The 14,548-nt window shown below is 56.9% G+C and overlaps 1 protein-coding gene across 3 annotated transcripts in view; it reads left to right on the top strand.

The window, feature by feature from the left end:
• Positions 1 to 14,548, top strand: part of LOC100448502 (GRB2 related adaptor protein) — a 49,945-nt gene that overhangs the window by 26,711 nt on the left and 8,686 nt on the right. For all 3 annotated transcript variants that reach the window (XM_024241517.3, XM_063718424.1, XM_054535525.1), the window contains exons 3-4: positions 1,813 to 1,910; positions 7,668 to 7,790. In XM_024241517.3, coding sequence (XP_024097285.1) covers positions 1,813 to 1,910; positions 7,668 to 7,790 — 221 coding nt within the window. The remainder of the gene's footprint in view (positions 1 to 1,812; positions 1,911 to 7,667; positions 7,791 to 14,548) is intronic.

Below are 14,548 nucleotides of genomic sequence, written 5' to 3'. Positions count from 1 at the left end.
GGCATCCTCCTGGAATCCATGGCTGTGGTATGTGGCCTACAGGCCCTCATTTTCTCCTTAGGTTGGGGGAGATGTTTTGTTTTTTTGAGACGGAGTCTCACTCTGTTGCCCAGGCTGGAGTGCAATGGCGCGATCTTGGCTCACTGCAGCCTCTAGCTCCCGGGTTCAAGTGATTCTCCTGCCTCAGCCTCCTGAGAAAGTTGGGATTATGGGAGTGTGCCACCATACTTGGCTTTTTTTTTTTTTTTTGTATTTTTAGTAGAGACGGGGTTTCACCATGTTGGCCAGGCTAGTCTTGAACTCCTGACCTCAGGCGGTCCACCCTCTTCAGCCTCCCAAAGTGCTGGGATTACAGGCGTGAAACACCGCGCCCGGCCTGTTTTGTTTTGTGTTGAGCGAAAGTTTTCCTGAGTCAGCCACCTGCTTCCGTTCGCCCCTGGGTGTGCTGACCTGGCCCAGGCTGCAGGGGCAGGAAGGAAGGGGCTCAGCCAGCCTGGCCTGGTGGACAAAGCAGGGGTGGAGATGGGGGTGCAGAGGCCACCTGTGAGGGTGGGGCCTCAGGCCTGGGCCCTAGGAGGCCAATCCCAGCTACTCTTGGCAAAATGTCACTGCTGGAGTTGGTGCCCCTGTATTGGCCTGCCCTGGGCCTTTGGTACCCCATGCCCAATTTTTTCTCTCAAGTACCCCTGAAGGATTGAGCTGACATTGGAACCTGCTCCAGGACTGACAGGAGAGATGTCCCCTCACAGGAGAGATGTCCCCTCAACATGGGGTCCAGTGACAAAGAGGACTGGAGGCAAAAATTGGTGGGCCAGGACCCCCTTGACCAGCGAGCCAAAAACCCCAGGCCTCAGAGTCCTGGCTGACCAAACAGACTCTACCTCTCCCCTGCTGTGTGGCCTTGGCCAAGTCACTTCCCCTCTGGGCCTCAGTTTTGTTATCTGTAAAATAGCATTTGGTGATGTTGACCTTGGGGGCTATATGAGAATCAGGGGGACACACGGAAGGTGTGCCCAGGGAATGGAGGCAGGACCCCCGGCCTCATGCTGTGCCCCTCCCAGGCCCGGCCCCGCCCCACCTTGATCGCTTGGTTGCTCCCCCTCAGGGACTCCCACCCCCGCTCCGGCTATTTCAGTTCCTCCGGGCCCACCTGTGGGGTGATGGGGGCCTCACGGGCTCGGAAGAGGAGCCCGTGTGACCGAGCAGGCCATGCCAGGGCTGAGAACCAGTCTGTCTCAGACCAAAGGCCCCCTTATCTGCTCCCCAGAGCCTGACGTCCCCCCACTGAATTGTCACCCCTGAGCTGTTTAAATGAGAGGGACCCTAGGTGACCACTGGCGGCTGTGCTCACGCTGGGCCCCCCGACCTTCACCCCAAGGCTCAGTGCATGGCATGTAGGTGCTGTGGGCCCCCCAAACTCGGGGGCACAACCCAGGAAGGAACTCAGGTCCCCCGTTCTGCTCCTGCAAACCCCATGGTCCGCAGGGCTCCTGGTGTCGGAGCCTGAGAATCCAGCTCCAGCCACCCCAAGCCTCCTACGAGTCCCCGACTGTGCCTCCCTTGGAGTCTGTGAATCACCTGAGGATGGGCTGTCCTGGGGCCAGGGGATGGGCAGCACTGAAGAACGAAGGGTTCTAATTCAGCCCTTGTGACCGTGGGCAAGTCCGTCCCAGGCCCCCAGCCCTTCTCTGTGAGTAGGCACAGAAGCTGGTGCAGGCGAAGCCCACCTGGGGCCTGGCATGCAGTGGGGCCTCCGGGGGTAACAGTTGTTCCTTCTCGGTGACTGAGTGGCTTTGTGTCTCCTGCCCACAGATCCTGAACATGGAGGATGACCAGAACTGGTACAAGGCCGAGCTCCGGGGTGTCGAGGGGTTTATTCCCAAGAACTACATCCGCGTCAAGCCCCATCCGTGAGTGGACACCCCCCATCCCGTCCCCGTGGCTCTGTCTCTCCTGGCCCTGGGACCCCCTCACTCCTGGGCCTCTGTCCCTCCGTCTGGGGCCCCCAGGCTCCACAGAGGCCACCAGCCTGTGCAGGCATAGGAGACAGTTCTGAGGACTTACCCACAGTGGGGGCAGAGTTAGGGCAAGCCCAGGCTTCGACACTGAGGACCTGAGCCACTGGAGAATGTCCAGGAGGTCCCCGAGAGAGGACAAGGCCCTGGGCTTTCAGCTGGCTGCGCCACTGGCTGCTGTGTGGCCTTAGGCAGGTCCCTGCCCTCTGTTCCTCAGTTTTCCTATCTATAACTCAAGGAGGGCAGACGCTCCAATCTGTTCAGGGTGGAGGGTTCTAGAGCTCTTGCTGAGAGCTGGCCCGGCCCTGGGTGGCGACTGGGAGAGGGCTGGGCAGGAAGCAGACCCTGTAGGCCCTGCCTTTGGGGTCTGGGGGGGAATTGGACATTGGCAGAGCAGAGTCTGGGACCCGGGTGGAGCAAGAACTGGGCCTGGGGCCCAGCTATCCTGGGGCCTGGGACCTACCAGCCTAGGGATGTCCCAGGTTGGGCTCTGGGCAGGTGGCAGCCAACACTGCTGCCCTGAGAATGGCTGGGGCAGGGCCCAACCTCAGAACAGGCATGGGGCCCAAGAAATCTATGCAAACCAACTGGATATGCTTTAAATGACAGCTGAGGCAGCCCCAAGATACAGCCACTTAGTCATGCACTAAACACTGGCCACAATTCCAGGGGGCCCAGCCCGGATGATGCTGGAGACACAAGGGGTCAGAGCAGCTGTGTTCTGGGGGAGAAAGAGGACATGAAGGACATACTACGTGGGAAGACAGTGAGCATTAAGGTGATTTCTCAGGGAAGGCTTCTCAGAAGAGGTGGCAATGAGTGAGGTTTTGAAGGATGTGTAGGAGTTGGTTAAGTAGAAAAAGAGAAAGGCATCCCTGGGAGAGGGTCAGGATGAGCAAAGGGAGAGCAATGACAGAGAATTTGTGGCGTGTGGGACTGGCAGGAGGACCCCAAATGCCAAGCCATGTGAGGAGCCATGGAGGTGTTATGGTAGGACTCAGTCAGATATGGAGACAGGTGACAGGGCCAAGCAGGCTGGAGGGACAGTTTGGGAGCTGAGATGCGTGTGTGGCTGTGCAGTGGGAAGGGAAGGAGGTGCAGGGCCAGGGTGGGGCATGAGAGGTATTTCCTCTTTATCTCTCTTTAAGTTAGTTCCAAAGCTGCCACCACCTCCAGCTTCCTGCGCTGGGCGAGGCCCCCTCCGACCCAGGTCCTCAGCCACCTGCCCGGGCTCCAGGCACTCCCAGCCTCCCCCACAGAGGCTGCAGCTTCCAGTAGTCATCTGGGGCTGCAGCCTGGGTTCCAGGCCCCACTATGTCTCGTGTGGTTGTTGACATTGGGCAGGTTTCTGTGCTCTTTCTGTCAATTAAGGGGGAGAGGGAGGGGGGTGCGTGAAGAGGGAGAGAGACGAGAGAATCCGACCCAGGGCCACAAGCTGGAGCCAGTGCCCCAGGCCCCTGCAAGCCAATGGGCACATCTAGACATGCCAGAGGGCATGAACGGGAGAAATCCCCCTGGGCCAAGCTGTCAGGGAGGGGCCTTCAGGTGGAGGAAATGGCCTGGCAATGGCTGGAAGGCTGGCTGGCCTACAGCTGCTGAGAGGGTTGCATTTGCTCAGGCAGGGGAGAAAAGATGACAAAAGATCGCAGTGCCAGGCCAGGCCTGTCGGGGGGATGCCAGTGGTCGAGGCAAGACTCTAGCAGGGCAGTTGGGAGCCATGGAGGGTTTCAGCCTCCCATGCCTCTGGGGTAATCTCTGGCCATTTGTGTCTGGGACACAGCAGGGATGGGGTCAGGCCCCTGAGTAACCTGCCTGAAGTGATGCCCAGGTGTGTCCTCGACTAACCTCAGCACCTGCTTTGCTCCCCGAAATGTCTATGGGGAAACTCCAGCTCCACACCTGACTCAGCCCATAAAGGCCCCAGGGTGTGGGGGCAGAGGGAGGGCTGGGGCCTCAGAAATTCAGAGGTAGGCCTCGTGACTATGCCAGGCCCACTCCTTCCCTGGGCACCCCCTCTCACCCCTGCCAACCCCAGGAGCCCCTGGGGGAGGCACAATGTACGCCAAGTGCTCCAGAGCCAGCCCCATCGGCAGGGGCCACAGCAGCACGTGACCCAGCCTCACGGCCCATGGGAGTCAGGGATGGCTTCCTAGAGGAAGGGTGTGGCCCGCTGGGCCTGGAAGTTCAAGTGGATATCTGCCAGGGAAGGCAGAGACAAGCCTGGCAGGGGGATGTGTGGGGGGAGCAGCAAACACCCGCGTACAAGCAGCTCATGCATCCTCTCAAGGCCCTAGGAGCTGAGCACCACCATCGCCATCTTTGAGATGAGCAGACAGAGGCACAGAGAGGTTGAGTGCCCCTCCAGGATCTCACAGCTGGCACGAGGTGGAGCGGGACTGCAGCCGTGTGGCCTGGCCCTGGGCTGGGACACCCTGGAGGACAGCGGGGGAAGCTCAGAAGAACAGCTGTGGGACTGGGAGAGTCCCAGGCCATGCACTTGCTATGTCATCTGGTGGGGTGTGGGGGCGTCTCTGCCCCTATCTGGGCCTCAGTTTCCACAGAAGTAATACAGGAATGATGCGAGATGGCCACAAATGGAGTGACACTGGTATGGGGGAAGGAGCCGGGCCCTGGGGGTTTCAGGAAGTGCTTTCTTCTTGCCTCCATCTGTCAAGCCATGGTGGGGGCAGGGCTGGCAGGGGACGTGGGAGACTCCTGGGAGGGTGTGATTGCGACGCTCTCTGAGGGCAACAGCCACCCACGCACTGATGCCGCCTGAGGAGTTTTGTGGGTTCTTCGAAGAAACCTGCCCCCTCAGGAAACTCCCGCCCTGGGCCACGCTGGGCACTGTTCCAGGACGGAGCTGGGGGCTTTCTGCAGCTCCCCTCCCTGGTAACCCCAACCCTGGGCCCCCTATGTTCCCCTCCTGCTGCAGCCTGTGGCATTCACCTCTGGCCTTGAGACACCCAGGCTGGCTGGGCACCTGCCTTCAGGTCTCCAAACCCCAGGAGACCCAGGCTGAGCTCTCCGGATGGTTGCCCTGAGCCCTATACCCAGCGGCTACCTTCCCCACGCCCCCTCCCAGGAGGAAACTCGCTGGGACAGGGGCTGAGGGGCCCCCATTCGTTTGGGGGCAGCAGTGGTCTAGAATCTCATGTCTAGGAGTTCAGGTTTCTCCGGAAGCCGTCCCTGAGACACAAGCCTGATAACAAGGAATTTATATAACAGTGGCGAAGAGGACAGGGAAGAGGGGGAGCCAGTGGGGCACACTGTTGGTGTCATCGCTGCTGGGGGCAACCGGAGCTCCATCTGGCTGGGGACAAGGGCCAGCTGGAGATAGTGCAGAATGCGCACCTAGGAGTCATCCCTCCGGAGGGCCAGGCGCTGGGGCGTCTACCCCTCTGCTCCATCAGTCACCACTGGGAGTCAGACTGTTCCTGGGAGCCTCAGCCTGCCCTGAACCCAGGCCAAATATGTCAATCACCAGAAAAAAAGCCCCGAGGTCTGTACTGAGCAGCCTTCATCCTGCCAAGGCCGGCGCCGGGACATGGCCAGGACACTAGCGGCATGTGCAGCACCGCACGCCTTCTGCACTCAGCCCCGAGGGCTCATCAACATCCGAAACAACAGGAAGAGCCCCGCCTGGCTTCCACCACCTGTGCCAAGCTCAGTCTGACTCAGGGAGAGGAGCATTTATGGAAGAAGTGAAGGGGAACATTCTGTCATGGTCCCACCATGAGACCTCTGGCTGCTCTGGGCCTCAGTTTCCCCATCTGAACAATAAAGGGGTCAGAGCCAAAGCTGGGCTAAAACACTGGAGTTAGGAAAGCCAGCCAGAGACCACACAGACCCTCCGATGGTGGGTGTTCTAGTCCTGCAGGCTGCTGTCACGGAATGCCATCCATTGGGTAGCTTATGAACAACAGACATTTGTTGCTCACTGTTCCGGAGGCTGAAGTTCAAAATCAAGGTGCTGGCAGATTCGTGTCTGATGAGGCTACTTCCTGGTTCATAGACGGCTGTGTCTTTTAGCTGTGTCCTCACATGGCAGAGAGACAAGTGAGCTTTCTGGGGTCTCTTTCATAAGGGCACCAATCTCATTCATGGGGGCTGCTAATCACCTCCCAATGACCCCACCTTTAACTGCTGTTGTATGGGGGATTAGGTTTCAATATTTGAATTTTGGGGGACACAAAGTCAGCCTATAGCAGTGGCAAATTCCTGAAGAGGCCAGGGGCTACCAGGAGCTACCAGGAGCCACACAGCAAGATCAGCAGGACTGGAAAAGGAGTTTCACTCCCAGACCCTGGGGATCTTGCAAGAGTCTAAGCATTTACCAGGCACCTTCTGCATACCCAGTTCTGTTTGGTCAGCAGCAAAAGGAACTTGTGCCTGCGAAAAAAATTCAGGTGGCCTGAGACTGTGGAATGGGTATTTCCTCAAAGCTACTATCTGGAATGGGTATTTCCAGATCAAAGCTACTATTATTTTTGTCATGTTTTTATATTTTCGACTTAAAAAGTTTTTTTTTTTTTGCCGGGTGAGGTGGCTCACGCCTGTAATCCCAGTACTTTGGGAGGCTGAGGTGGGCGGATCACGAGGTCAGGAGATCAAAACCATCCTGGCTAACATGGTGAAACCCTGTCTCTACTAAAAAAAAAAAAAAAAAAAAAAAAAAAAAAAAAAAAAAATTAGCCGGGGCGGTGGCACACACCTGTAGTCCCAGCTACTCGGGAGGCTGAGACAGGAGAATCACTTGAACCCAGGAGGCGGAGGTTGCACTGAGCCGAGATCATGCCACCGCACTCTAGCCTGGACGGCAGAACAAGACTCTATTTCAAAAAAAAGTGTTTTGTTTGTTTGTTTGTTTGTTTTTGAGACGGAGTCTTGCTCTGTCACCCAGGCTGGAGGACAGTGGTGTGATCTCGGCTCACTGCAAGCTCCGCCTCCCGGGTTCATGCCATTCTCCTGCCTCAGCCTCCCCAGCAGCTGGGACTACAGGTGCATGCCGCCACGCTTGGCTAATTTTTTTGTATTTTTAGTAGAGACGGGGTTTCACCGTGTTAGCCAGGATGGTCTCGATCTGCTGACCTCGTGATCCGCCCGCCTTGGCCTCCTAAAGTGCTGGGATTACAGGCGTGAGCCACCACGCCCGGCCAGAAGTATTTTTTTAAGGAACGGGGGTGGGGGGGGGGTTCTCTATTCCCCAGGCTGGTCTCAAAGTCTTGGCCTCAAGTGATCCTCCCATCTCAGCCTCCCGAGTAGCTGGACTACGGTCATGCACCACCCAGCCTGATTTATTTTTTGACTTTAAAGAATCTACCATCTCAAAGGGAAAGTTAGACTGAGGTTGGCTGGGTTGTGGCTCACTGGAGTGTGACTTTTCTGTTTCCATAAGGGTGTGTGTTTGCTGGCATGGTAGGAGAGGCTGGCCTCAGGAGCTAAAATGCTGGGATTGTGTTCCAGCTCCTGCCTGCCTCTGCTGTGTGACTGCGGGTGTATTGCTTCACGTCTCTGTGCCTCAGTTTTCCCATCTGTAAAATGGGTGCAATCACATCTCTCTTGTCTCAGACCTTGAACACCTGGCACCGGGTGGGAGGCTGGCTGAAAGCCTGGTCTCACACTGCCTTCACCAGCTCCCTCTCTCCACAGGTGGTACTCGGGCAGGATTTCCCGGCAGCTGGCCGAAGAGATTCTGATGAAGCGGAACCATCTGGGAGCCTTCCTGATCCGGGAGAGCGAGAGCTCCCCAGGGGAGTTCTCTGTCTCTGTGAAGTGAGCTCTGGCCCTTGGGGGTGTGTGCAGAGGAGGGTGGGTGGGGGGTGGGCAGCATTTGAGCTGAGCCTTGGGGCCCGGGAGGGGCTCACAGAGTGAGGGTGGAAGAATGGCATCCCTGCAGAGGGAGCAGTCCGGGCAGAGGCCTGGACACAGGCGGTGGTCTGGGCACCCCAGGGTGCAGCCCAGAGCAGTGGGGTGTGTTGGGAAAGCAGGCTCAGGCCAGCTGTGCAAGGCCTCGAATGCCAGGCTGAAGGTCCAGGCTTCTATGAGCACAGGAGCCATCATAGGTTCTTCATCAAGAGAGGGCGGTGTCCAGGGTGGTGATGTGGCAAGGGACTGAGGGCAGGAGAGTGCTGAAATGCCCAGGGCGGGTGTCCAGGATGTGCTCCGCACAGGGTCCCACTCTATGTGATATAGTTGGGAAGATGCACCCTGAGGCCAGGCTGCCTGGGCTCAAATGCTGGTTCTGCCACTTCCTGGCTGTGACCTCGGGCAAGTCACTTACCTTCTCTGTGCCTGTTTCTTCACATGTAAAATAGGCTATTGCATGGAAGAAACAAGTTGGTATATTTAAAGCAATTAGAATAGTCCCTGGCATGGAGGCAGGATGACCGTGCTGGGGAACATTTGGCATTGTATTAGGGTGGCCCTCACCTGTGGTGTGGCAGCCGCTGGGCAGCACAGAATCCAATCCTAAAGGGCCACCCTGGGGTGATTGAGGAATCCAGGCTGGAAGGTAGCAGCAGGAATGGGTGGGGATAGACAGGGTCAGGCTCCTAGTTGGTCTCCGTCCTTCCTACTCTTAGGCCCTGGTAGAATCTAGACGCATTAATTCAAGGAATATTTATTGACTATGTGCCATGTGCCAGGATGCTCTAGGGGCTGGGGAAACCAAATGGGAAAAAAAAACAAAGTTGCTGCTGTCGTGGGTTTCAGTCTTTGTGAGTGAACAAGAAAACATGTTAACACAGAATGAACCAACGTGGTCAGGAAAGGGCTCTCTGAGGAGGTGGCATTGCAGCAAAGATCTGAACTAGGAGGTGGAGGCTTCCCAGGTGCCCAGGAATGAGGAGGACCTGGGAGGAGAGGCTTCTAGGCAGAGGGAATAGCATTTGCAAAGACCCTGAGGTGGGAATGCGCTTGGGGCGTGTAGGAACCCGGAGGAGGTGATGTGGCTGGAGCAGAGTAAGCGAAGGGCAGGGGCTGGAGTTCCACCCACATCCAGTGATCACAGAGGGCCTGAAAGGAGGTCGGGTTTTCTCTCAGAGCAGTAGGGAGCCATGGAGGGTCTTGAGCAGGGGAGAGATGTAACTGGACTCCATTTTTAGCAGATGACTCTGAGTGCTGTGAGGAGAAAGAACTGTTGGGGGAGAGCATGGTGGCAGGGAGGCCTGTGGGGAGCCAGGAGGTAGATGATGGCCTCTGGGACTGTACGGGTAGGGGCTGATGAGGGGACACAGAGAAATGGCTGGGCCCAGGCGTGGAGGTGTGCGGGGGGACCACCAGCAGTACCAGCTCTCAGGGCTGCTGTGGGCACAGAGCCCGGAATGGAGGAGGCGCTTACCATGCTAGCTCTTACTGCCACCAGCGGAGCTAGCACTGGGGTGGTAAAGAGGCCAGCTGGGAGGAAGGGATGAAGGAAGGGGTGGCCCCAGAGGAGGGCAGAGTGGCCTCTCATGATCTCCTAAAGGATGAAGAAGGCCAGGTGTGGTGGCTCACGCCTGTAATCCCAGCCCTTCGGGAGGCCAAGGCGGGTGGATCACTTGAGGTCAGGAGTTTGAGACCAGCCTGGCCATCATGCTGAAACCCCGTCTCTACTAAAAATACAAAAATCAGCCAGGCATGGTGGCGCATGCCTGTAATCTCAGCTACTCGGGAGGTTGAGACATGAGAATCATTTGAACCCGGGAGGCAGAGGCTGCAGTGAGCCGAGATTGTGCCACTGCACTCCAGCCTGGGTGATGGAGTACGACTCTGTCTCAAAAAATAAAAATAAAAATAAAGGACAAAGAAATACAGGCCTGTGTCAAGAGCTAACACTGGGGCCGGGTGTGGAGATGCAAGCTTGATGGGGCTTGGAGTCAGGGGATCCCAAAGAAGCAGACAAAGGCAGACTCAGACAGGCTGGGCCAGGAGCCCATGAGGGCTCCTGCTGGGGGAAAAGCATTCCCACCCACCTGATGCCTTCCAGGCTCCGCCGGGTCCCTGTGACTCCCATGTGTTCAGCTGGCCTGTTTTGAAACAAGCTCATGCTGTTCACTGTGTGGGATCAGCAAGTCTGCTGCTAGCCCTGCAGGGTGGCGAGCTCCCCTGGGCCTGGAGGCACTTGCCAGGGATAGGAGCCTATGGTCAGGAAGGCAGCTCTAGGGGTGTGTTCGTCCATTTAGTGTTGTGATAAAGGAACACGACGTGAGGCTGGGTAATTTATAAAGAAAAGGCGTTTATTTGACTTGATGTTCTACAGGCTGTATAGGAAGCATGGCACCGCCATGTGCCTCTGGTGAGGCCTCAGGAAGCTTTTACGCATGGTAGACGGGGAAGGGGATCTGGTGCATCACATGGCGAGACCGGGGCAAGTCGGGGAGGGAGGTGCCAGGCTCTTTTCAACAACCAGACCTCATTCATTACTGCAAAGAGCCACTGATGAGGGTCTGTCCCATGACCCAAACACCCACCACCAGGCCCCACTTCTAGCACCGGGAATCACGTTTCAGTGTGAGATTTGGAGAGGACAAACATCCAAACCATATCAGGGAGGCAGATCCAACGTCTCAGGGGTTACAGCCCCCCGCGTTCACCCTGAGCCCGGGCCCCCAATTGGTGGAAACAGCCATCAGCCTTGTTCCCTTCCCTTTTCTCCTGGGGGCAGGCTGGTGATCCTGAGGGGCAGAACGCGCATGCCCCCTCTGAGCCTCTATTTCCCCATCTTAAAAATGCGAGTGCTGTCAGCATGTGCGTGTGTGCGCTTGTGTGTGTTGGGGGGTTACTGTGCGTTCTTGGCCCTGACTGCCCACCCCCGGGATGGTGTGGACACCTGGAGCCTGGAGTCCCCGCGGGCTCACCCCCCACCCCCCAGCCCAGCCCCCACTTCCCTGCAGCCCCGGGGAACTGCGGCTCCTGTAGAGGCAGGACGTGGCAGTCTTCCAAGTGTCGGCTGTTCAGGGCCTGGTCATCTCCTGGGAATGGCGTCCGCCAGGCGGGCTGGCCTGGCTGAGTGGCTCCTGGAACCAACCCCAAAGCCCAAGGTCACCCAGCAAAGAGGGGGCACAGGGTACTCAAACTACGTCTGGAGCCCGAGTTGAGGGGGAGTGTCTGGCCCTCCCTCCGCCCTCCGGCTTCCTCCTCTAACAAATCACGCGGCCTCACCCTCCAAGTTAGCGCGCCAGTGTGCTGCCCTCTTCAGGCGTCTCTCTGTAAGTGCAGCCGCCGGCGCACACGCACATGATCAGACCTGAACACCCCAGTCTTGTGAGTTTGCTCAGCATGCATTTATTGAGCATCAGCTGTGTGGAAACCACAAGGCAGGACTGAAACAGGAGACAAACCAGAGGCATGTAAAGGGGAAATGGTCACAGCCTTGCCCAGGGGTCTATATGATGAGCAAATGAATAAATGAAATTCAATGACAGTGGATACATTCCACATAGTGAAGGCACCAGGGAGGAAGTGACATCTGAGTTGGGCTCTGAAACCTGAGTAGGAGTTTGGTGCACAAGGAGAGTAGATGATATGCCAGGCACAGGAAACAGCATGAGTAGAGATCTAGAGGTGGGGAAGCGAGGGGTGTGTTTGGATAACAACGTGTTTTCTGACCAGGAGGGAAGATGGACAGTCTTAGGGAGCAGTTTTTGAGCAGGCGAGCCAGCACCGGTGTTTCCTGGGAAGGGATCTGGAAGCGACCCTCAGAGAAATCCTGGCCTGTGCCCCCCAACCCTTTGTCCGAGACATACTGGCCAAGTGTGCCCAGGTCAAAACTCTCAGGAGCTTCCTGGGCTTGGCTGGCTGTGGTTTGCACACAGCACCAGCAGGTGGAGCCCTTGACCCTTGGTTTCTTCCTGCCTGGGCCCAGGCTCCTGGGTCCTGCTCCCATTCTGTCCATCATCTGTCATGGGGCCTCTCAGTGGTCCTTGGACAACCACCAAGCAGAGGTCAGAGTTGGAAGCTGAGACTCAAATAGGGCATGTGGCTAAGAGCATGGTATTTTGAGCAACAGTCAGCTCTGACACCTGCTAGCTGCTCGCTGTATAATCCTGGGCAAGTTACCCCTCTGAGCCTCAGTTTCCTCATTTATAAAATGGGCAGCTATGTAACATGTTTTTTATGATGACTGGCACATGGTAAGTGCCAGTTATCATAATTATATTAAGCCCCCAAGGACCGCACACCAAGCTGAGGAGGAATTAGGGAGCCCCTCCTGGCCTGGAAGGCTGCCCCTCCACCCCCAGCCCATGAATCCAACACTGTTAGAGAAGAGGCAGCAGCACAGGGAGTCAGGGAACCCAGATGCTGGGAAGCCAGGTGACCCGATGGCTGTCTAGGAAAATGACAACCTGGCAGATTTGAGTGTAAGAGCTCTTCCACCCTTGCTGGTTGGTACTTGGGAACTCTGATGGCACTATGCATGGCATCTCTGGCATACTCACACCAAGCCCTGTAAAGCTGTCAGAGGTGGGGTTTATGGGCCTCATGCTGCCTCCCAGAGCAACTGTGGCCATAGCTAGCTGCCCTTTATGAGTTTACAAAGGGCTGTCTCCCTCCTCCTCCAGGGAGCATGTCTGAGCTGGCAGGCAGCAGGCCGGGGCCAAGGCTGGCGTGCAATGTCTGGGCTGCCTAACTTTTGCCCCACACTCCTATCCAAGCTACTGTGGACTCTTCTGCCATAAATGACAGTTTGTCTCCAAGTGACATATTTGCCTCCTTTCTAGCCAGAGGTACCCTGGAGTCAATGCACATGTGTTTGCCCTACCCATCTGGTCACTGAACCCCTGCTGTGTGCCAGCCCTGTCCCAGGGCCTGGGGATTCAGCCACCAATAAAATAGGGCAAAGCTCTCTGTCCCTCAAGTGCCCATGTGCTACTGGGTGACAGACAATAAGTGATTAGGAAATTGTATAAAATCTTACACAATGACCAAGGCTTTGGAGAAAATGAAGCAGGGAAGCGGTGAGCGGGGGGAGGGTGCAATTTTAGGAGGAAGGGACTGTCTGCAGTCAAGGACAGGGAGGAAGTGAGGAGACCTGCATGAGCCCCACAAGCCCAGCTTGCAGGTAAGGAAACTGAAGCCTGGAGAGGTGCAGCAACTTCCCCAAGGTCACACAGCAAGGAACTTAGAGCTGGTGCCCACCGACCTCTGTGCCCTGACAGACTTGGTCTGTCCTCCACTCACCCTCCCTGAGCTCCAAAGACCCAGCAGGAGTCTGTCTGCACCAGTGTCCTACCCCTCTCAAGGTCAGTTTGACTCTGATTCCTGTCTGCTGCAGAACAGGCTGTTCCACCCCTCCTTTTCACAGATGGGCAAACTGAGGCCAGAGAGGGGCCATGCCTGATGGAGATCACCCAGCAGGCAGTTAGCACCCAGGTGGGTCCACATGTTCACAAGCCCTGGTTGGGGTGGTGGAGGGAGGGTCCTAGGGCTCCTGCCCCGACCCCAGCCTTGTCTTTCCTCTCTGGGCTGACACTGTTACCTTTGCTGCTGCTGCTGCCACCAGGCCAGAAAAACTCGCTGGGCAGGACTGGCTGCTGCCAGCATTAGGCCTGACTTGGTCCTTGGGGCTTTTCTGACAGCCCAGGGGCCAGCCAAGCCCCTTGTTCCCCTGGGTAGGTGGATGTAGGGGTCACACAAAGAGACAAAGATACTCATGATTGCTCAGTGAGAGACTCACACATAACAGTCACTCCACCCAGTGGGAGACACACACAGACACACACACACAAGCATCCCAGGAATGCACGCTCAGACACAATGGAGAGGCTCTCACACCCCCGGCACTGCCCACTGAAGTGAACGGCTCCAGCAGCCTCTCCTCTCACCAACTCAGGCCCACAATCCCAGTGCCCCCTCCCGCGTCTGGCTCTGGGAGGCTCAAGCAGCAGAGCTGGCTGCACTGGATCCAGCCCTCCCGGTTCCGGGGCCGTCTGGACTCAGATTCAGTTCCTCCTGCAAGCCCTGAAGTTCCCACAGGCCTTGGGAAAGGGAGTGGAGTTGAGGTCTGGAGAGGCCCCAGAGGGTAGCCCCAGTCTGGGGGGTGCTCAAATGCTTTGAGGCTCCAGCTGGGCCTTGAAGGATAGCTAAGGCCAAGATTAGACAGAGAAAAGGGAAAAGGCATTATTCCTGGTGAGGGCCATGAGCAAGAGCCCAGCCAGGCTTGGGAAAAGGGCCAGGCTGGGAGAGGGAGTGACTGCTGGGATGCTGGGCTGTGAGATGGAGACAGCACCGCTTGGCCTCAGGCAGGGGCTGGCTCAGCAGGAAGGGCTGCACCCAAGCCTCACTGTCCTCTGCTGTAAAGCAGGACATTTGGACCAGGTGGGAGAAGGGACAAGATTTGCCATTTACTGAGCACCTAGTATGTGCCACACACAGACTAGGTAGGGGCTGGCACATGCGCGTTTCCCAGATTTGAGAATTCTCCAGTTCCCAGGTTGGAAAGCCCTAGAATCCCTGGGTCCCTGGCTCCCTTTCCCTTATCTCCTCTTCTCCACTCCCTGACTCTACTATATGATCAAAGAACTGCTCCAGATAACTTTCTATCTGCTCTA

Source organism: Pongo abelii, chromosome 19 (assembly GCF_028885655.2).
Source record: "Pongo abelii isolate AG06213 chromosome 19, NHGRI_mPonAbe1-v2.0_pri, whole genome shotgun sequence".
NCBI classification, from domain to species: Eukaryota; Metazoa; Chordata; class Mammalia; order Primates; family Hominidae; genus Pongo; species Pongo abelii.
The sequence above is the reverse complement of the archived record's forward strand: the minus strand, read 5'-3'. Positions and strand labels throughout refer to the sequence as shown.